The 21,136-nt window shown below is 42.1% G+C and overlaps 3 protein-coding genes and 1 long non-coding RNA gene across 7 annotated transcripts; all 4 read left to right on the top strand.

The window, feature by feature from the left end:
- Positions 1 to 3,045: 3,045 nt before the first annotated feature.
- LOC4338947 (pleckstrin homology domain-containing protein 1) lies at positions 3,046 to 3,905 on the top strand. The gene has a single exon (XM_015782604.3). It carries the CDS (start codon positions 3,212 to 3,214, stop codon positions 3,728 to 3,730), a length of 519 nt encoding a protein of 172 aa, XP_015638090.1. The 5' UTR covers positions 3,046 to 3,211; the 3' UTR covers positions 3,731 to 3,905.
- A 2,643-nt stretch (positions 3,906 to 6,548) lies between these two features.
- On the top strand, positions 6,549 to 9,054 carry LOC4338946 (uncharacterized). 4 transcript variants are annotated; one of them, XM_066310968.1, is made up of 5 exons: positions 6,549 to 7,129; positions 7,204 to 7,267; positions 7,377 to 7,537; positions 7,613 to 8,026; positions 8,622 to 9,054. In XM_066310968.1, the coding sequence occupies exons 1-5, from the start codon at positions 6,911 to 6,913 to the stop codon at positions 8,742 to 8,744; spliced, it is 981 nt and encodes a 326-aa protein (XP_066167065.1). In that variant the 5' UTR covers positions 6,549 to 6,910; the 3' UTR covers positions 8,745 to 9,054. The 4 variants fall into 4 exon arrangements, with proteins under 4 accessions (XP_066167065.1, XP_015637989.1, XP_015637990.1 ...); XM_015782503.3 differs by having other exon boundaries at positions 8,612 to 9,054; XM_015782504.3 differs by having other exon boundaries at positions 7,204 to 7,309.
- Positions 9,055 to 12,606: 3,552 nt separating this feature from the next.
- On the top strand, positions 12,607 to 20,705 carry LOC4338945 (arginyl-tRNA--protein transferase 2). Its single transcript, XM_015784673.3, has 6 exons — positions 12,607 to 12,940; positions 14,610 to 14,648; positions 17,425 to 17,575; positions 17,690 to 18,847; positions 19,605 to 19,920; positions 20,280 to 20,705. The coding sequence occupies exons 1-6, from the start codon at positions 12,793 to 12,795 to the stop codon at positions 20,400 to 20,402; spliced, it is 1,935 nt and encodes a 644-aa protein (XP_015640159.1). The 5' UTR covers positions 12,607 to 12,792; the 3' UTR covers positions 20,403 to 20,705.
- Positions 14,690 to 15,569, top strand: LOC136356569 (uncharacterized). Its single transcript, XR_010741504.1, has 2 exons — positions 14,690 to 15,180; positions 15,247 to 15,569. It is a non-coding gene; the product is annotated as an uncharacterized lncRNA (long non-coding RNA).
- Positions 20,706 to 21,136: the final 431 nt, after the last annotated feature.

Below are 21,136 nucleotides of genomic sequence, written 5' to 3'. Positions count from 1 at the left end.
ATTCAGCAATTTATTTATTAAAAAAATAGGTGGGCCCCACCTGTCAGTTTCTATCTCTCCTATCTCTTCTATCTCACTGTCTCACTCTCTCTCTCTGCCTCTTCTCCCTCGGACGGCGACGGCCGAGCCAGCAAGCGCGGCGGAGGAGGCAGCGGCGAGGCGAGGCTAGGCGAGGCGGCGGCGGCGGTGAAGAGCAGCGGGGGCAGAGGAGAGGCGAGTGCGGTGGGGGCGGCGGAGAGGCGAGCGGTGGGGGGGGAGGCGAGGCGGCGGGGGCGAGGCAGGGCGACGCAGGGGCGGCGGAGGAGGCGAGCGGCGGCGGGGTGCGGCGGAGGAGGCGAGCGCGGTGGCGAGGCGGTTGGCGGGGGGACGACGGCGTGGGGATTCACCGTGAACGCCTACCTCCTCCCGCCGCTGCCGCCGCCGGCGACCGGCCCGTTGACCCGCGTCCCTAAATGGAAGGACGTCGCACCCCGCCGCCGCTCGCCTCCTCCACCGCCCCTGCGCTGCCCTACCTCACCGCCGCCGCCTCTCGCCTCGCCGCCACGCTTGCCTCTCCACCGCCTCGCCTCCTCCGCCCCCGCCTCTCGCCTCGCCTCCTCCTCCTCCTCCCCCGCCTCTCGCCTCGCCGCCGCCCCCACCGCGCCCGCCCTGCCTCGCCGCCGCCGTCTCGCCTTCTCTGCCCCCGCCGCGCTTGCCTCTCCGCCGCCCCCACCGCGCTCGCCTCTCCTCCGCCCCCGCCGCTCTCCACCGCCGCTGCCGCCTCGCCTCGCCTCGCCACTGCCTCGGCCATCGCCGTCCTCCGCTTGCTGGCTCGGCCGTCGCCGTCCGAAGGAGAAGAGGGAGAGAGAGTGAGACAGTGAGAGATAGGAGAGAGAGATAGAAACTGACAGGTGGGGTCCACCTATTTTTTTAATAAATAAATTGCTGACTAGACCGCCACGTAGACCAAAACCACCACGGATTAGGTCGAGGGGGGTAATTTGTCCGGTTTGCATAGTTGGGGGTGAAGAATGTCCGGTTTTGTGGTTCGGGGGGTAATTCGGACGACCGCGATAGTTCCCGGGGGGTAATTCGTACTTTTTCCTTCATAATTTATAAAGAGAGAATCCATTATATGCCACTGACTTTGTCACACGTCCACGATTTGCCACTGACTTTGTCACGTTCTACAATATGCCATCGATTTTTGTTTAACTTCTACGATTTACCATCGCCGTCCGGTTAGTCTCCGTTAGTATTGTACAAATTTGTCGAAATGACCAAAATACCCCTGAGACAAAAACTTTCAAAATTCGGATACAAATTCTAAAATATCAGATTTTAAATTTTTGGCCAAATTTTGGATGTTTACAATCTTATATTTATAATATGATATTTTGTTAATTTTATCCAATTTTTGGAAGTTTTTGTCCTAGGGGTATTTTGGTCATTTGGACAAAATTGTACAGTGCTAACGGAGGCTAACCGGACGGTGATAGTAAATCGTAGAAGTTAAGCAAAAGTCGATGGCATATTATAGAACATGACAAAGCCAGTGGTAAATCGTAGAGGTGTGACAAAGTCAGTGGCATATAATGGATTCTCTCATTTATAAATTATTACTCTCCTATCAGTGGCATTCTTGTCTTCTTCAAGAACTAGCATGGTGGCCCGCGCAAATCGCGCGGCTAGCATCATTATATTTTCTCTCATTTAATAATATATATGTTTTCTCAATGTATTATTCAAATATATTAAAATGACAACATAATTTTAAAATTTTGTATTACCTTTACGAAACTACTAATGTATAATATTCATATTGTATTTTATATACATGTTAGTTATTAATTATTTTTAATATCAAATTTTAGTTATTTGTAAATTATATTCCTATATGGACTCTAGACTCGTCTTTTAATATTTATTTGTTTTTAATTTCGAATTTTCGTTATCTATAAATTGTATTTCTATATAGACTCTAGGCACTTCTTCTAATATTATTTATTTTTAATTCTGACTTTTTCTTTTTTCTAATTGTATTTCTATGTGGAATCTAAACTCATCTTTCAATATTCTTTAATTTTTAATTTCGAATTTCAGTTACTTCTAAATTGTATTCTTATATTTACTTTAGATTCTTCTTCCAATAATTTTTTAATTTCTAATTTTAGTTATTTGTAAATTGTACTTTTATACGAACTCTAAACTCTACTTTTAATTTTATTATGTTTATTCCGAATTTTAGTTAGTTTTAAATTCTTATATGGACTCTATACTCTACATCGAATATTCCTTATTTTTAATTCTAAATTTCTATTATTTCTTAATTGTATTTCTATATAAACTATATACTCTACTTCTAATATTCCTTATTTTTAATTCCGAATTTCTATTATTTCTTAATTGTATTTCTATATGGACTCTATACTCTACTTCTAATATTTCTTATTTTTAATTACAAATTTTTATTGTTTCTCAATTGTATTTCTATATGGACTCTAGTGTCCTCTTCCAATATTCCTTATTTTTTAATTCCGAATTTTCTATTTTTTTTCTCAATTGTATTTCTATATGGACTATAGTGTCATCTTCCAATATTCCTTATTTTTTAATTCTGAATTTTAACTATTTCTAAATTGTATTTCTATATGGACTCAGTTTTTCTTTTTCTCCAATTAATATGAGAATTTCTAGGCTATGAGAGCGAACGTGGAGGCTCTTTTTTCTATTTCTTTAATAAGTTAATAGATTTATCTCTAATTAAGTTAAAAGTGTCATCTAGCAAATTCCTAATTTTTTAGAATATCTTTTAGTCGTGACATGTTTTTTCTATGCTTATCAGCAAATTACACAAGTTTTGGGTGTGCTGTAGCAAAATTTACCGATGATCTATGGTGGGCTGTGGCCGCCCAAATTTATTTTCACGTTTGTAAGCCCATACTGTCACGCCGGAAATAACAATTCGTTTAATCCTAAATTGGGCTTTTAGCCCATGTAGAACAGGAGTACTAGTACACCACAAAGAGTCCTTTATGGTAACGATTTCGTAGAATTTTGTGATTTAGGCGACCAGAAATCAGTTAATACTCGGTTTGAGATGGCGATGAGGCGATGAGATCATTGCCTTTTCGGTCGAATCTAGCAGAGCGGCGAGCAACCCCCACCCACTTTGACTCCGATCCTCCCCGCCCCCAGCGCGATAGCCCATCCGATCCCAAATTCCGGCGAGATGGCGGTCAGCCTGTGGCGCGCGGTGATGGGCGCGGCCGGCGGCGGCGGCTCCTCGTCGTCGTCCGCGGCCGGCGGCGACGCGGGGGGCGGCGTGGAGTTCTGGCACGGCGGGGAGCGCACGGGGTGGCTGAACAAGCAGGGGGAGTACATCAAGACGTGGCGGCGGCGGTGGTTCGTGCTCAAGCAGGGGCGGCTGTTCTGGTTCAAGGACGCCGCCGTGACGCGCGGCTCGGTGCCCCGCGGCGTCATCCCCGTCGCCACCTGCCTCACCGTCAAGGGCGCCGAGGACGTCATCAACCGCCAGTTCGCCTTCGAGCTCTCCACCCCGACCGACACCATGTACTTCATCGCCGACTCCGAGAAAGAGAAGGAAGAGTGGATCAATTCCATCGGCCGATCCATTGTTCAGCACTCCCGCTCCGTCACCGACGCCGAGGTCGTCGACTACGACAGCCGCCCCAACTCCAAGCCCCCACCGCAGCCGAAGACGAGCGAAGAGAGTGAACCGTCAGCGTAAGATAGCGGTGATCTCTGGCTCTCAATATGCATATCTATTGTATGATTTTATCTACTCAAGTAGTAGTAATTGTGAATTTTTAGTTTTTGTTTTCTTCTCTTGGTTAATTATATGTATATTATTGACTGCTACCTGAGAATAAGTTCAAGGTTTTGCCGTGTGGCTAGTTCTTTTACATTATGGATTAGTTGCAACAGCATAATTCGGTTGGTGTTTACTTGTTTCATCCTGTATGAAGTTACTGGCTTGGATCATCGGTGCTGCGAAAAATTTTAAGCACTCAGTTCTTTAATTTTCATTATGGGGATTTTCGTTTGTCACCAATGGGAGCCTGAAATGTGGTTCAGAACATCAGATGCAATCCTCTGTATTGTATAGTAGTACTGAAGTTTGGGCTGTATTCAGCTGCATGTTTAGCTTTGATCTTAATCTTGTCATTTGGAGTGGATGCCCCAGCTTTGTGCTGACCTCTTCAATATTTGTTTGTCATGACCTGATTGTACCTGAAATCTGAAGTCTTAATGGTTACTATACTTTGCGGTATGTCACCTTCTTTTTAAAACTGTTTGAGTAGAATTCTAGTCAGAAGTCAGAACTAATTAGTATATATTCAGGGCTTCATGACTTCATGCATTGGATATGCTAACAAGCAGGCTGTTTCATAATGTTTTAAACCTATTGAAGCCTCAAATTTTCTGATAACAATACTACTTGTTGAAGGTAGAAATAAATTTTACTCTTGTTAGTCCTAAAGATAGCAGTGATATTTTGTCATCTGATATTTGTTTTCTTAATCTGAATAGCTTTGATTAGTTTACAGCCTACAACAGAGCTTGTTGACAGGTTTGTCATGCTGAAAACTGTTCATTGATATGTCTGCCTGTTTTGATGTTAAAAGTGAGAGAAGTATTATGCATGGTAGTTCGTTGGAAGTCCACCGACTTGGTATTATGTCTTCCGTCTTCTGCTTGTTTTGATGTTCAAAGTGAGAAGTATTATGCATGATATACTCCGTATGTAGTTTGTTGGAAGTCTGCTAACTTGTGATGTTGAGCAAGATTCATCCATAGGGTTTGATATTTTTTGGGACAGAAGGAGTAGTTCGAAGCAAGGTTGATTTAGGCCCTGTTTAGCTTCCAAAATTTTTTTCCCAAAAACATCACATCGAATCTTTGGATACATGCATAGAGCATTAAATATAGATAAAAACAAAAACTAATTGCACAGTTATGGGAGAAATCGCGAGACAAAGCTTTTGAGCCTAATTAATCCATGATTAGACATAAGTGCTACAGTAACCCACATGTGTTAATGATGGTTTAATTAGGCTCAAAAGATCCGTCTCGCGGTTTCCTGGCGAGTTATGAAATTAGTTTTTTTATTCGTGTTCGAAAACCCATTCCGATATTCGGTCAAACGTTCGATGTGACACCCAAAAATTTTCATTTCGTGAACTAAACAGGGCCTTAAACAGATTGAACCCACACCAAAAGTCCTAAACAGATGTCCCCAAAACTGAACTGCAATGATCCTTCGTTCGTATTGATAGCAGTGGAATATTGGGTGGTTCAAGTCTGGCTATCCATGTCTCCATCACTCCATCAAGTCCTTTGAAATTTGAATTTCTGGATCTTGTCTTCTTCAACTTTGTCCCTTACCACTCACTATGGTCCTCGATGGGCATGTAATGATCTTTTTAATGAAAATGACCCGATCAGCGAGTAAATAAATTCTGAGTGAAAATGAAGCGAAGTACCTTACTCCACATTTTATCGCTGGTTTTCTCCCATGTACATGTAGTCTATTCTAGGCCAAGCGGACTATTTGCACTTCTTGCATGGTTACGTCCTCCTGCGGTCCTGCCTAATATACCTCCCTACCTGTCATTTTGAGGTCGATTATTGCCTAAATGAACCGTACCAATATTTGGTACTGCTTAATTTTAGTATAGTTTAGCGCTATCAAATTTTGGTAGAATTTGATGCATTTGGTTTAATGCCTTATTAAGTTTTACTAGTGTTTTAAGAGTAGAAGTTTCCAAAATTACCAGACTTTAGTAAACATAATATTTGCAAGAGTAGAGCTGAGTCGGGGTATTTCAATTAGGCACAATATATTTTAAAAACTTTTATATAGGACTCAAAGAGGATTTTGGAGCCAAACCTAGGGCTCAAGCCCTACCTTCCCTAGGGTGGCCTGCTCCTCCGTCCAGGAAAGCATGTCGTTTTAAGGTTGATTGAACAAATTAACAAGTAAAAATGACTATATTACCATCATTTAATCATTGCATTTGTCACTTCAAATTATGCTGCAGATAATTAATTAATCACTTATAGTAGACCATCTATTGCATTGCACACACATGGGTAATACTAGTAGTGGTACTGTTGTATAGGGAAATAATAGGTTCAAATGAATCGATGGAATATACTAGGCTCAGCAAGCTGGTCAAGATGCTCGAACAACAAATTTTGTGGGATATTTTTTTAACAACAGCGGCTTTCTGGGATGGAGAAAGTAAAAATTATACTCTGAGTACAAATGACACGTTCTTTGACAGAAAGACTGTTTTTTCAATGGAAAACCTTCCGCAATGGAAAACCCGGAAGCTTGGGCCTCTGGGCCTAAAATTCCATTACGTAAAGGCTGGGAAACACCCGGAAAAGGTCGAGCTGACCTGCCTTGCTAATGCTAGGTCCACCTCCCGGTTGGCGCCCGCGGGAACCGTGTGAGGTGGCCGCGTGTAACGGCGGAACTCTCTCGAACACCGAGACGCTCTCCTCTCCTCCTGAGTCCTGACCGACGCGCGAGATCCAACGGGAAGCCGAAGCCGAGGAGACGAAACGAGGGCCCCCGCCCCGTCCCCGCGCCCGCTCGTCCTCGTCCTCTCGCTGCGCCGCACCTGTCCTCTACTGTCATCTACTCCCTCGTCGGCTCGTCGCCGTCCCCCCTGCCAACCTGCCAGTGCCAGGGGATCTCAGCACCCTCACTTCCTCCCCACCGCAAAAAACCCCCACGAAACCCTCGTGCTCCCTTCCGTGCCCCACCACCCCTGCACTGACGCGCCTCGTCGCCACCCGATCGATCGATCGCCTCGTGAAGCGCCCCGCGCGCGGCCCCTCTCTCGACTGAAATCGGAAATCCCCACCCTTTCTCCAATCTTCACCTCTCCCGTACGACATGGAAGCCGCCGCGCTTGGCGTGCCGTTGGTGCAGGTCCGGGCTGCGGTCGCCGCCTATGGCCGCGGCGCCGGCAAGGGCAAGGGCAAGCGGCGCGTCGTAGGCGCTTTCCACGCGCCGCCCGGCCGCCGCCGGACGGCGCTCGTCGCCGCGCTCCCGGAACCCCTTCAGCCGCTCTCGCCAGCGCAGGACGGCGCCGTGGCACTCGCGTCGACTGAGGTACGTCGCCTCGAATTTGAAACCATTGTACGTTGCGATTTTGAGATAAACACTGGTTACCTCCGTTGCTGCAGGCTGATGGTGGGGAGGAGGTCCATGGGGATGTGGCTTCCGCAGAAATCTCGTCTCCCTCTGGTGGTGAGCCTCCTCTGCTTGGACAATGGCGTGACAGTAGAAATGGTGAAAACTGAAAACCTCTGGTGGCGATGGATATTGTGATTTATTGTCTATCAACCTGTTATTTCAGTTCTTGGGAAGACGGTGCGTGTTAGATTTGTGCTGAAGAGGGAATGCACGTTCGGCCAGAGCTTCCACCTTGTCGGCGACGACCCGGCGCTCGGCCTCTGGGATCCGTCGAAGGCAGTGCCTTTGGATTGGTCAGAAGGACACGACTGGACTGTGGAGAAAGTGAGCCTTGCATCGTGCGCATTGTTTGATGTACTCTCCTTTTGAGGTAATCATCACCCCTTTTCTTCTGTACAGGACTTGCCAGCCAACAAGTTGATTGAGTACAAGTTCGTGCTGCAAGATTTGTCGGGCAAGTTGCATTGGCAGAATGGTCGTAATAGAAGCGTACAGACAGGTGAAACTGCAAACATTCTAGTCGTATATGAAGATTGGGGTAATGCAAATAGTCAGACAGTAGAAGAGGAGGGTAAAGTGTCCATTGGGATGGAGGAGGGTAAATTGTCCGTTGGGATGGAGGAGGCTGTAGTTCCAGATGATAGTGAAAGCAGAGATGATATTATTGTAGCAGATGAGCTACAGGTGGATGACAATCTAGCGGTCATGCAAAATGAATCTAGTGTTCGAGAGGATGACAAGAAATCAACAGTTGGGACAGTTACTTCTGTTCAAGCTGAATTAATGAAGCTACATGAAGCTAACCAACCAGAGGTAATGGCTTAATGAGATATCCATTGCAGATACCTTCATGTGTTTAAGTCTATTTTCTACCGAAACCCCAGAGACATTCTATATATTCTCAACTGTCGGCTGAAAATAATTAGTTCAGTGTCCCCTATATGCTCGCTGATTGAAATGTGATCCTTTTTTTATCTCATTAGTTACTCTGCTTTCTCATCTCAATTAGCTTAGAGGAGTCATGATGCAAAGTAGTGACTGGTTGGATTTCATATGAGAGTTTTTAAAACTATTTACTGTTTACTGGAACACCATATTGTTTCTATTTCCTATTTCCTGATAATGTATTTAGTGTGCAAAGAAACTGAATTATCAAGTGTCAGATCATCCATTCATTAGAAGATGTGACATAGGTGTAAACATGGATAAAATCAGGGGCTCTGAAAAAATATAGGTGGTTTTTAGTGTACAATGTGAGCTTTTTAGTGCCTAAATCTCATCAAAATGTCCCATGACTTTGGCTGTTGTCTAGACATATCATCCTATTTTTATAGTTAGCTGTTACTTGCTCACTCTATGCTGCTATCATACTTATATATAATGCAATTTCTGAATCAGTTAATTGTAGATGAACCACAAATTCAAGAGGCGCTTCCTGAAACAGCGGACACAGAACCAGAGAACGGCGGTGTGGCAACGTGCGCTGACGACCGTTATGCCGAAAGTACAGATGATGACGGTGTTCCAGTAGGAGGTACAGATGATGACGGTGTTCCAGTAGAAAATCGGTGGACCGGTGCTTTTGAACATGAGTTGCTTTGGGGTTGGAAGGCCCTGCAGCAGCTACTCATGAGCCTGGGCTTCAAGATGGATACATCATGAACGAGTCATAAGGTACTGCAATACATAGGTGGCAATCTTGATGTATTCTGTTCCTTCCATCGATTTAGTACTAGTAGTAAAGACTAGCAGCTGCTGTCTGTTGGTATTGTTTGAACGTTCAGTTCTGTACATATTATTTCCCAGAACCAAACATCAATAAGCTGTCAAGTTTGTTCTCAGCTAATGAGCAGCCACACTTCAACACTAAGAAGATGTGTAAGGGATGTCCATCAGCAGTATATATACTTGTCGTGAGAATTACGACCATGACAAGAATCGCTCAAAAATCCTAGTATGATATTTGTGCTGCACAGCTCTCCTCTAGTGCGTTGTAATCGACAATAAATCCGATTCTGGAACAGCCTGCCATTGAAAGGGCGGGCTTGAGTTAAGGCTGAGTTCATTTCATCGACTCCAGACGGTAACTTTCTCATTTTCTTAGTCTAGACTGCTAGTCGGTGTGTTGTGTAAAATAATTTATATAAAAGTTTTTCAAAATAAAATAAATTTATTTTTAAAAATTATAATAGTTGATACATAATTATGCGCTAATGATACGCCTATATTTTTCCAAGCGGAGCTACTGATTCGAACAGGGCTGAAGACCAGCTTCACAATGGCAGACAAAGCACAGCATTTTCAATTTTGAATAAATACAACAGACCTTTTCAAGGCATAGTACAGGGCATTGGAACAAAGGAAGGATCTCCCTATATTACTATGAATTTCCTATGAAATGGTTCGATCCATTTGAATTTTGGAGAAAATATAACAGAGGTGGTAGCCCTCGCGTGGAAAATCTGTGTGTTTGACTCACTCTAAATTCATGTGCTCTTTTATTGTGGACCATCTTTATAAAATGATGCCTTTTGCATAGAGTTCTATAGAGGACCTAAGATTTTGTAACACCCCTTTAGCAACGACAACACAAACATATTAGTAGCTTATTAGGCCCAACAAATTTCCTATATATTTTAAGACATCTAGCTGTGGTAACTCAAAAAAGTTGTGAACTTTTCGTATATACCACTCCAAAAGTCTCCACTCTCCGCTGTGAAAAAAGGCTTGTTTGAAATTTAGAATCTTGGAATTAGAAAAGATGCTGCCAAAACCTATATGTTTTAAAAAAAATTAAAAAAAAACTAAGGACACCAGCTCTACCAACTTGATACTAGTAATACGGAAGAGAAATAAAAACACCATATCTTAAGGGTATAATAATGATGTCACGCTTGGAAGAAGATGGCATATACTACCTCTGTACCTAAATATAAGGGTTATAAGGGTTTTTGGTTGGATGTGACACATCCTAGTACAACGAATCTGGACAGACCGTAGGACGGAGGGAGTAAGAATTTGATGAGTGGAAGAAAGAGAAAAAGGGGGAAGATATCGTAATAGATGGCTTAATACACACTCATATAGTCGAATAAATAATTATACAAATATATTGTAACAACTAAATAGACAACATATTATATGAGTTATCAATTCATAATATTTGGCATTCTAACTACCAACAAGATTTTACATTTATATTTATTGTGTAACATACTTTAATAATATAACATGTTTTTTAATCTTTACTCATTTATTTAGGAAATATAAGTGGCTAAACTAAAACAATACAATGGGGTTGTTTAGATTGTAGCCAAATAAACCTTATCAAATTTTGGCAATATTACCAAAAATTTGGCAGGATTTCTTACGTATTTACCAAAGATTGGCAAAAAAAAAAAACTAAATGTAGACACATTTTTGGCAACTTTGCTAAAAATGGTGTAGTTTGAAATGGCATTATTTTGAATAGCCGCAATGTTAAAATTGCCAAGTATTAAGAAATCGGGGAGTAACATAGCATCCACCCCATATCCCCAAATATGACCTTATTATTTCTTTCTCATTTAGTACTCTTATCAGTGCTAATACTGGTCTTCTTTTGCTCCTCCTTTCTAAAAGCGAGGCTACTAAGGAAAGTCACTCCATAACTTTTTGCCCCCTCTATCGATCATCTATATGTAAACAACCGTGTAGATTAATTGCTTGATTTCACTTTCACATATCTCATCTTTCTTCTATCTCTATCTTCTTGCCTCAAAAAGACCAATTGTGGTCGATGTAAGATTCAATCTAAGATGATTGAGCACCAAGTGTGCAAGCAAGCAATGAATGCACATTTTTATCATCTAGACCAACAAGCATAATACTCCTCTCCATCTAGTTTTGATCGACACATTTGGTTCCAGCATGGTGGCAAAGGAGGACACAAGTTCCTCCATATTCCATTAACTTTGCAATCCGCATGCCACTTCAATTACGTACATGTATGTATGTGATAGGTTGTTGCAAGCATGCATGCGACTACGCATTAACTATCTGAGACATTGTTATGCTAAAAGCATTGTCCGCAGCCAAATCATAGATCAATCCTACGAGTTTTTTTTCTTAGGAAACTATCAAAACTATATGGAGGGAGTATTATATATTCTTGGATTAGAGTATGTTTTATATGGTTTCTTGTGGAAAGTTATTACAAAATAACTAACAACGATAATGTAACTAGGGAGGCGGAGTCTTGTGCAAAACCATAGAGTTCATTATCTATCGTTATGGACATGCATCAGGAGATAGAAATTAATCATTTTGTAAAGGAAGAAGACAAACAAGAAAAAAAAAGGTTTATCCATTATAACTGGATGATCGATATCAAAAGAAAGTCATGACGTAACTTACATTCACCATATTAGAGGATCTGCATCTCAGCGAGACATGTGTTAGCTGAGTAGTTGAGCCATGATAAAATTATATAATGAATAGCATTGTAAGCCATTGATCCATTGTAGATACCGACAACACAGGAGGCCGGTGCTTATTGGGGCAATGGAAGACCTTACAAGTGGGACGAAGGAAGGGCGCACAATAGAGACTATGAGGAGGAGACTCTGAGAAGGGGATTGCATTAGGAAATAGGATAGGGGATAAAAGTACAAATGACATTTAGTATTAGTGTGTTATTTTTTCTGAAAAAAATTAATTTGTCATATATATCGAGTTTTGCCAAACATTCAGTCAATCCAAAAGCATGTCTTCCCTTCCATAATTAGTTTTTTTTATAAGAGATACCTTGAATCTAAACACCTTTCAATTAAGGGGCAATTACAAATTTACCAATGTTTTGAATCGTTATTGCAAGACTGCCACTAAAAAATTGCAAAAATGCCACTAAAATAGTTATTCGAGTAGCATCCTTACAAAATTGAAAAAACCGATGGCAAATTTGCAAATGCCCCTTCAATTAAAGAATTTCATGTACTCCCTTGATTTTTAATAGTTGTCATTCTAACTTCTTTGATCATTAATTTTTAATTTTTATAGATCTGTAGTTTAATAACATGTGAATTATGTTATGAAAGTATTTCTCACGATAAATCCCAATACATAAATGCTAGTATGATATTAAAACATTATGAATTTTTAAAAAACTGATGGTTAAAGATACATTAGCACAAAGCTAAAATGAAAGTAATTTGAAAGGGGCTGTAAATTGTACATTAACTTTGCGGCAGCCGTGCTTGCTAGTACAAATTATAAGTAACAAACTTTTGTGACGTATAGTAGCCTATTCTCTAGAAATAAAAAAGAAAGAAAGAATAGACGGGAGAGGAAAAAACTATGGATGGTTTTTGGACTTCTCCGCTACTCTAGACCGCAAGGGACGCGACTTGTTCAATGGCCATTCTTCTCTGAAACACTAGACTAGAGAACCCCGCATCCCACTTCTTCCAGGCTCCAGCTCTTCTTCACCCTAACCCAGATCCGCGGGGACCCAGCCGATTCGCCCAGCCACGCCACCGAGCGCTCGTCTCGTCTCGTCTCTCGACCCAATCCCGTCCCCCGGCGCGACGCCCCGCCGCGCGATGGCCGACGGCGCCAGCAGCAGCGGGGCCGCCTCGGCCTCCGGCCCCGGTGGCGGGGGCGGCGGGGAGTCGGTGGTGATCGACTACGGCCGGCGCCGCACGGCCTGCGGCTACTGCCGATCCACCGGCCAGACGAGCATCTCGCACGGTACGATCCCGGAAAAGTCCCTTTGGGTGAAAGGGAGGAAAAGGAAAAAAAAAGAAGAGATAAAATAGAGGACTAGCGGACTGGGGTTCTGTCTGCGTGCGGAGTTGTTCTGTCTTCGGTTCGAGTCGATGCGTATGATTGCTAGATGACCCCGAAACAATCGAATTTCAGGTGTAGATATTGCCGCCGATGAAATTGGCTAAGTACCATGTATTTAGTAGCACATTACGACACCATGTCTCATAATTTGGGTTGTGGAGAATCGATTCGTTGTTTATGCCAGCTTATGCTCAGGAATTTTGTTAGAGCCTATGCGAATACATGTGTGGATGGTAATATGCATCGTTGGACGCTAGTAACGCAGGCCACCTATAATCTTGTGGCCTGGGTCTGCCCATGCTCTCAAGGAAGTAACATTTGGCCACCAAACTACAGGATGTGAAGTACTGCTGATAGCCTATCAACGCTGATCTTGACCCCCTTTATTTTACTAGCGTATGCTACTGATCTTGTCTTTATTAGATATGGCCTTAGAGCGTTTCAGATGCCTCCGTTTTGCGCTTCACCTTGTTTACATCAATGGACATCCAATTCTGTCTCTGAAATGGGATGAAAATCATGCTGCCGACGTGCTTATTGTCTACTCTCAGTCATAGGATTAGTATAGAACACATAATGTTATCAACAGCTAGTAGAGTCGCCTGTTGCAATTTCATGGTTATTCAAAGTTGTATCTGTGACGTGTCCCTTATGGTTATGACTACAAATATGTTATACGATGGTGATAGTTGTAATATGTTGATGCAATTATTCTGTTGTTAATGTCCCTACCTAAATTGGTGTTATAGATTCTTTATGTTTCTTTTGGTTAGTGATGGTATTTTTCCTTTTATAATTTTCAAGGTCTCTAAGGAACGGGCCTTCAATATCATAGGTTGTTTATATAAGAATAAATTTCACAAAACCCCAGGTTTTGAAACATAATTACCACAAACCCCAGGTTTCAGGGTCTACTTTAAGAAACCCCATAATTTGAGGTATTCCATTTCACAGAACCCCACTTCCGTCAATAACACGTTGTTCCCTGTCATCTCACATGAAGGGCCTGCTGGTTAGTCACCATTCAGCTAGCCTGTCATCTCACGTTGTTCCCCGCATTCATCTTCCTCTACTGCTCTAGATCTGAGCCCAATCTTAAAAAAAAAGATCTGAGCCCATACTTGCACCACCGAGTAGCAGAACGGGGAATGTAGGATCTCCATGTTGGCTCATCACCCGGAGAAATTTCCCTCACCGCTCTCCTACTCCTCACCATTGGGATCCTTAACCACGCCTTCGGCTTCTCTTTTGATCTTCTCAATGGAAGGCAGGGAAGGGGAAGGAGAAGGAGAAAATTGTGGTTGACATGCAGGACCCACCTGTCATTTGCCGGAAGTTATAGCAGAACCGGTGTTATGTGGTACATATGTCTCAAAAAGCCAGGGTTTTATGATAAAAACGTAATATCTGGGCTTTTGTAATACATGTGCCTCAAAACCTGGCATTTTGTGAAATTGTTCATATTTATATAGATAGTTCATCCTTGTTTTTCTCCATTTTTTTGTTATTCTTTTGAAGCCTATTTTAAAACCTTTTACTAGGATCCTTACTTATTCTACTTATCTTGCAGGTCTATGGGCTAACAGCCTGAGAGCTGATGACTATCAAGGTACTACTTTTATTTAATTGCATATTTTCCTTCTGTATGCAACCTGGAACTGTGCTTCTTTTAAAATAGAGACCACTAAAATTGAAGTGGTACCAAGTAACACCACCAAAATTTTTCATCTCTATTCTATACCACCAAGTGGGAACAAATCTACCGAAAATACCACCACCATCAGTTCATGGGGTAGCAGTTTTAAGAAGGACCAGAATGTGTGCCGTCGCCGATGATTCTACATCACTTCCGCTAGTACTTGCTGGAGATCCCTCCATTGCCTGTCCACCACGTCCTCAGTCCCATCCCCATGGACGGCATCAACTCGTTCCCGGTGCCCCTGTTCTAGGTTTTGGCCTTGAATGGCCAGTGTGGCCACCTATCTTTATCGCCAACCAACTCCTCGACAATCTTGTGGTGCCATGGGTGGCGTCTCAACCGTCATTGTCTCATTGCGCGGGCTGGTGGCGGTGTGGCTATGTGCTGACCAGAGGTGAGGGAGGAGCTCTCTGCACACAGTTAGCAGCCGCAACGGTGGACGGTAACACCTATGCTACTCCTTGCCCAAGCTTGATGCAAGCATAAAATCTGGGTGTGCTTTGTGCAGTTAAGGCAGGGGGCTTCTCATGGAGTAATGGTGATCTGGGGTGATGGAGGTTCATGCTGAGAGAAATGGAACCATGGAGGAGCAGAGACAATGAAGAAGAAGATTAGGGGTATTTATGTCATTTGTCATCAAAATTGAGTTGAGACAGCTTGGCTGACGGTAGTACAGTTTATCTTTTAGAGTGGTATTTTTTAGACAATGACGGTAGTACAGTGGTACGAGTATTTTTTTAGAGGTTTTAGCCTATCTGGTGGTTTTTCTTGGAGGTGTACAGTTTTTATGGTATTACTTGCTACCGCTTAAATTTTGGTGGTATTGATGTATCCCTCTTATCTTATTTTCAGTAAAATTGAGAAATTTGCATATGTGCCATCGCAAAAAACTGGTTTCGCTAGAATGCTGTTGCTCAAATGGGCTACAATAAAATGCCACGGCTAAATAGGGGGTGTTCGCTAGAATGTCATCGTGGACGGTATTTCCCTTGGATCTTCTTCTTCCTCCAACACCTGCCAATTCCCTCCATGTCATGTCGTCGTCCCATGGCAGAGCGCTCCAACCTGGCGCATCCGATGAAGTAGCCGTCGCTGCATATGCATTGGTTACAGCAGCACCAGCACTACAGGATGCCATCGCCGCCGAGCACGAATGTGAAGCAGAGCTCCTTGTCTTGGCAGTCAGGCACTGGTGGTGGGCATCATGAGCTGCTGCTGGAGCCAACGATGGCATGACATGGAGGGGAATGACCAGCACCCAACGTCGAGGGAGGAAGAGAAGATCCAAGGGCAATATTGTCCATGATGGCATTCTAGCGAACACCCCTCGTTCGACCGTGGCATTTTATAGAAGCCCATTTGAGCGATGGCATTCTAATGAGGCCAGTTTTTACAGATGGTACAGGGACAGATTTTGGAGGTCAAATGTTTCTTCTGTTTGTACACATACTTTGTAGTTTGTAATATGAATATACCATGTATGCCTTTCAGTTCTCATCCTTAAAAGGCTCAGAAAAATTAACACTCCATATATGGCCAAAGAATACATTTATAATTACTGTAAGGATTTGGAATTTTGGATGACTAGGTAGCTAGAATCAAGTGGAATTTAATTGGTCTTTTCTTTATTAATTATTTTGTCCAAGCATTGAATTGCATTACAGAGTGTGATGTAAATAGTGGCAGGTAATGATTCTGTTAACCAAAGACTTGGGGTATCCCAGATGATTATGGACACATGTTCTTTGTACAGCCTCCTGGCTTCTGAAGTTGGCTGAAGAGCTATGCATCTGGTTGGGGGAGGGGTCTGTTTATGGTATTTGAATGTATATTTGTACAAAGCTAGCTGTTTTTTCTTGAACAGAGCTAAAGGAAATTCATGATAACTCTATAGAAAAACTACACTGGGTTATTTTGGGTGCCTTTTAGTTGAGATTTCATAATCTTTGAGTGTCCATGGGCATGATGACACGGTTTTATTTCATCAGGATGCTTAGGATGTGAACATTTAGCAACACTAAGTTCCACCATCTCTTTTTTTGTCCATCTTTTTTTTTTAATGTCCGACCGTTCGTTGCAGGCGTGTGCTTCAAAAGGCACCATAGCAACCCTAAAAAAAGGCATCATAGCAGGTTCAAGATCCATTTAATGCATAACAAAGTTATTTAGATGAAATTCTTGGATGAGGCAGGATGAATACATGTGTTGTGATGAGCATGCTGATAGTTGTTTTTTCTATATTATACATGATTCAGAAATATAACAGCTTGCTACGCTATACTCACCACGTAAAAAGCAATCATATTGCATTATTTTTTATTGCCATTTCACCTACGGAGAAAGAAATTATATCATAACCATAATATGTAAAAGCAACAGCTTGTGACTTCAAATCAGATCTATAAAACAAAGATGTTTTCTAAAAGTTACTTTGAAGCAATTTGCAACAGAAAAAAAATGCATACCATGAAACAAGTGTATTGAGAACACAGATGCATGTGTGGAAGTTGTGAGTTTAGCTAGAGATTTGATAGAAATTAGAGCAAAGGTGAGGTGGGATAAGCTGACTTATTGGTGAAGTAATAGAATTTTATAATTGAGATATTGGATATTCATAGTTTTTTAAAAAGTAGTTCTTCTGCTGGCATAATTTATCATGATTGAAAATTATGGCTACTGTTTACAGCTCTTCTTGACCGTGGGTGGAGGAGATCTGGTTGTTTTCTTTACAAACCTGAGATGGAACGTACTTGCTGTCCTCAATATACAATACGCTTGAAGGCAAATGATTTCATTTGTTCGAAGGAGCAAGGTCGTGTACTTAAAAAGATGCAAAGGTACACACCTTTTGTTTTATATTTTGCATATGCACCTGTGAAATTGTTAACATATGTCGTTTAGCTTTAGTCACTAAATTGTCCTGTGTCATGTCTTCACGCTTCATTTCACAGGTTCCTTGATGGTGAGCTTGATCCACAGGTTGGAAGTCCACAGAATAAAACTAGCCCTACAAAACATTCACTCGCTGAACCTATGAATATGCCGGTCTCAAAAATATCCAAGACATTAACAAATGATTTTCAAGCAGCCAAATGTCCAAATTTATTTGAAGAAGATGAGTTCATCAGTTGCCTGTCTAGCAAAATTAATGAGGCAGTGGGTATGTCCTTCCAAGTTGGTACATTAGGTTCTGATGTTCAACTCCCTAAAGCTGTTGTAAAGACTGTTAAACCACAACTAAAAAAGAAAGTAGGAGGAGCATCACAAGACAAGAAAGTAGGAGAAGCAGTACAAGATTTATTGTACACATGTAATATAAGCTTTCAAATAGTGGCAGAAATCAGACGTGCATTGCCTAAGGAGAAGGATGCTAATCACAATAAAGTAGTAGCAGATATTTCTCCAAACTCTATTGCAGAAAAGCTGGCCATGACAATGGAGTGCCATGGAGATATTGCTGGTTTAGCAGTAAAAGCCTGCAATGGCCATCTGAACTTCTATTCAGTCACCAATCAGACAAAGCAGAACAAAACCAGTATCATTGTGTCTACACATGCTCCAGATAAATCTAGTAGCTCAAAGCAAAGCTCTGTGAACAAAAATACTGTAAGAGTTCCCCAGAAAAGAAGAAAGCTTGAAATTAAAATGAGAAGGTCACATTTTGATCCTGAGGAGTTTGCTTTATATCAAAGATATCAGACAAAAGTGCACAAGGAGAAGAAAGTTTCAGAAAGCTCATACAAGAGATTTCTAGTGGATACACCAATCGTGTTTGTTCCCCCGCGGAGTGGTGATAATACAGTTCCACCTTGTGGATTTGGTTCATTTCACCAGCAGTACAGAATTGATGGAAAACTTGTGGCAGTTGGTGTAGTTGATATCCTTCCTAAGTGCCTGTCAAGCAAGTATTTGTTCTGGGATCCTGACTTTGCTTTCCTATCTCTTGGAAAGTATACAGCTCTGAAGGAGATAGATTGGGTCAAGACAACACAGGAGCACTGCCCCAACCTTCAATATTATTATCTTGGTTATTACATACATTCCTGCAATAAGATGAGATACAAAGCTGCGTATCGACCATCAGAACTTCTCTGTCCAGTCCGTTTCGAGTAAGACGCTTCTCTTAATTTTTGACACATCCATGTATTATTTTATGATGCAAATGCAACAGCACAGGCTCTATAGAGAAGCAACACGGTTGTGTTCTGTGTATTAGTCTTAGTTGAAAAATAATACTACCTCTGACCCAAAATATAAGGAGTTTTAGGATTGGACACAGGTGTTAAGAAAATTGGTGGAATTAAATAGGGGGAGGTTGTAATGTTTGAGGAGGTGGGTAGTGAATTTGAATGGTGGAAGGTTGTTATTGATTGAGAAGAGAATGTAGGTGGAGAAGTTATTATATTTTGGGACTAGTTTTGAAGGCTAGAAGTTGTTATATTTTAGGACGGAAGGAGTAGCTAGGATGTATCTCCTAACTGCATCTTTGAGGATTCTGATTCAAATTCGAAGGATTTTGTTCAAGTCTGAACTGAGGTTCCCAAAAAGAGTCCATCTCATCCTAACAGGCAGTCTTAAGGGTATAATTAATTTGCACGAGTTTTCTGTAAATCACGGTTTACAATTCAACTACATGCTATGAAAAAATACAGTAATTTCTCCTGCTCAAAAAGATTATCACGAACATAGCTAATTTTATGTTTCCAACCCAAATATTCAAACCGCAGGCTTTCAAATTCTAGGCGATAGTTTGTTTTGCTTATTGAAACAAAGCGTTTATGATAAAGTTTTGGAAGGATGACTATTTTGTCTTTCTTTGGCTGCTAAACTATCCATACATCTCTGATATTCATGTCCTTTGTGCAGGTGGGTGTGCTATGACAGTGCCAAACGTTTACTAGATAAGAGCCTGTATTCTGTCCTATCTGATTTTGCCCAAATACAAGATGAGATGCCTCAGCCACAGAATTCTCATCTTGATACTGAGTTATCAAAAAATGACAATTGTGAGTCTCCCATCGATGAGGATGATGAAGATTTGTCCTATGATGACTCAGACATGATGGTTGATGAAGAGATGGTTCGATCAGAATCCAACACTGATGTAATGGAGGATTGTTCCAGCATAATTGATTTTGAAAATGTCATGATGGATCTGAATGGTTCTCGAGTTAAATATAAGGTACTACAAACTGCATATACATAAAATTTGACCTACAACCCAAAAGAATTGCAACGGAGGCGTGTAATCAGGCAGTCTGCAATTTTCCTTTTTAATCTTGTCATGCTGTTATTAAATTGCCCATCCTTTTGCAAGTCCTTTGTACAGAACATGCTAACAACTATATATGCTGCATATATTGAAACTGCATAATAATTGTGTAGGAATTATATTTCTTTGCTCTCATTGTGTTACCTTATCTATCCGACAATATGTTCAAGGCTGTTGATTTATGCAGAATGCATTAATTGATGCTTTTTAATACTGCTATTTAGTTTGCTCATGTACTGCAACATTGGTTTTTTTACTTTCGCTTTCAGGATCTTCTGGGAGTCGTTGGACGAATCGAGAGGAGGCACCTCGAACAGCTAGAAAGGCAATTGAGCAAATACGTGAAAGTTGTAGGGAAGGAGCTATCTGATCGCATGGTTTATTCCCTGTAGTTGGCCTGCAATTCTGTCCCAAGGGAGCAATGCGACCATTTAGAGGTACAATAACATGTTTATGCTAATCGCTTCGCAGTCGAATTCTGGTGGGTTCAGGTTGGAGGCTGGAATGACACATTTTTCCGGCCGATTCGTTATCTGTCATTGAAGTCCGTATTCCATAAACTGTTGGCCGAAGGGTATAGCACAAGTCGTTTGGTTTCTGCACATGATTCTACATAAAAATAGCACATCTGTTTCTTGATGAAAAAACTCGAGGACCGCAGGCGTTGAAATGAGAAGAATATGTGATTTACAGAGTGTCCAACTGTTAAACAGCATTTCACTGTGGCTTCATCCCGCATGCTGTTCCTGGTTACGGGAAGCAGCAACACCGCTTGTTCCAAAATTTGCTTGTACTGTGTCAACTCACAAGCACAAAGTTTCAGGTACATCGTACTGGGAGCAGGAAGCTGGAAGCCTCTCGTTGCACAGCTCCAAACTAGACGGTAGGTGGGGAGCACCACCGGCGCGTTGCAAAAGCCAAACGGCATGCGTTGGCCGTGCTGACACCACGACTCGCCACCAGATGCCGTCACGACACCTCCGTCACCATGCCAGCGGCACGGCACGGCCCGGCTCGTCTCATGCGGGGAGATTCCCGCTTTCCTCCGTGATTTCCTCCACATTAACCACCGGTGTTCGCTTGGCTCCGTCGGCCCGGCTCGTCTCATGCGGGGAGATTCCCTCCC

This window comes from Oryza sativa, chromosome 5 (genome assembly GCF_034140825.1).
Source record: "Oryza sativa Japonica Group chromosome 5, ASM3414082v1".
Taxonomy (NCBI): domain Eukaryota; kingdom Viridiplantae; phylum Streptophyta; class Magnoliopsida; order Poales; family Poaceae; genus Oryza; species Oryza sativa.
The sequence above is the reverse complement of the archived record's forward strand: the minus strand, read 5'-3'. Positions and strand labels throughout refer to the sequence as shown.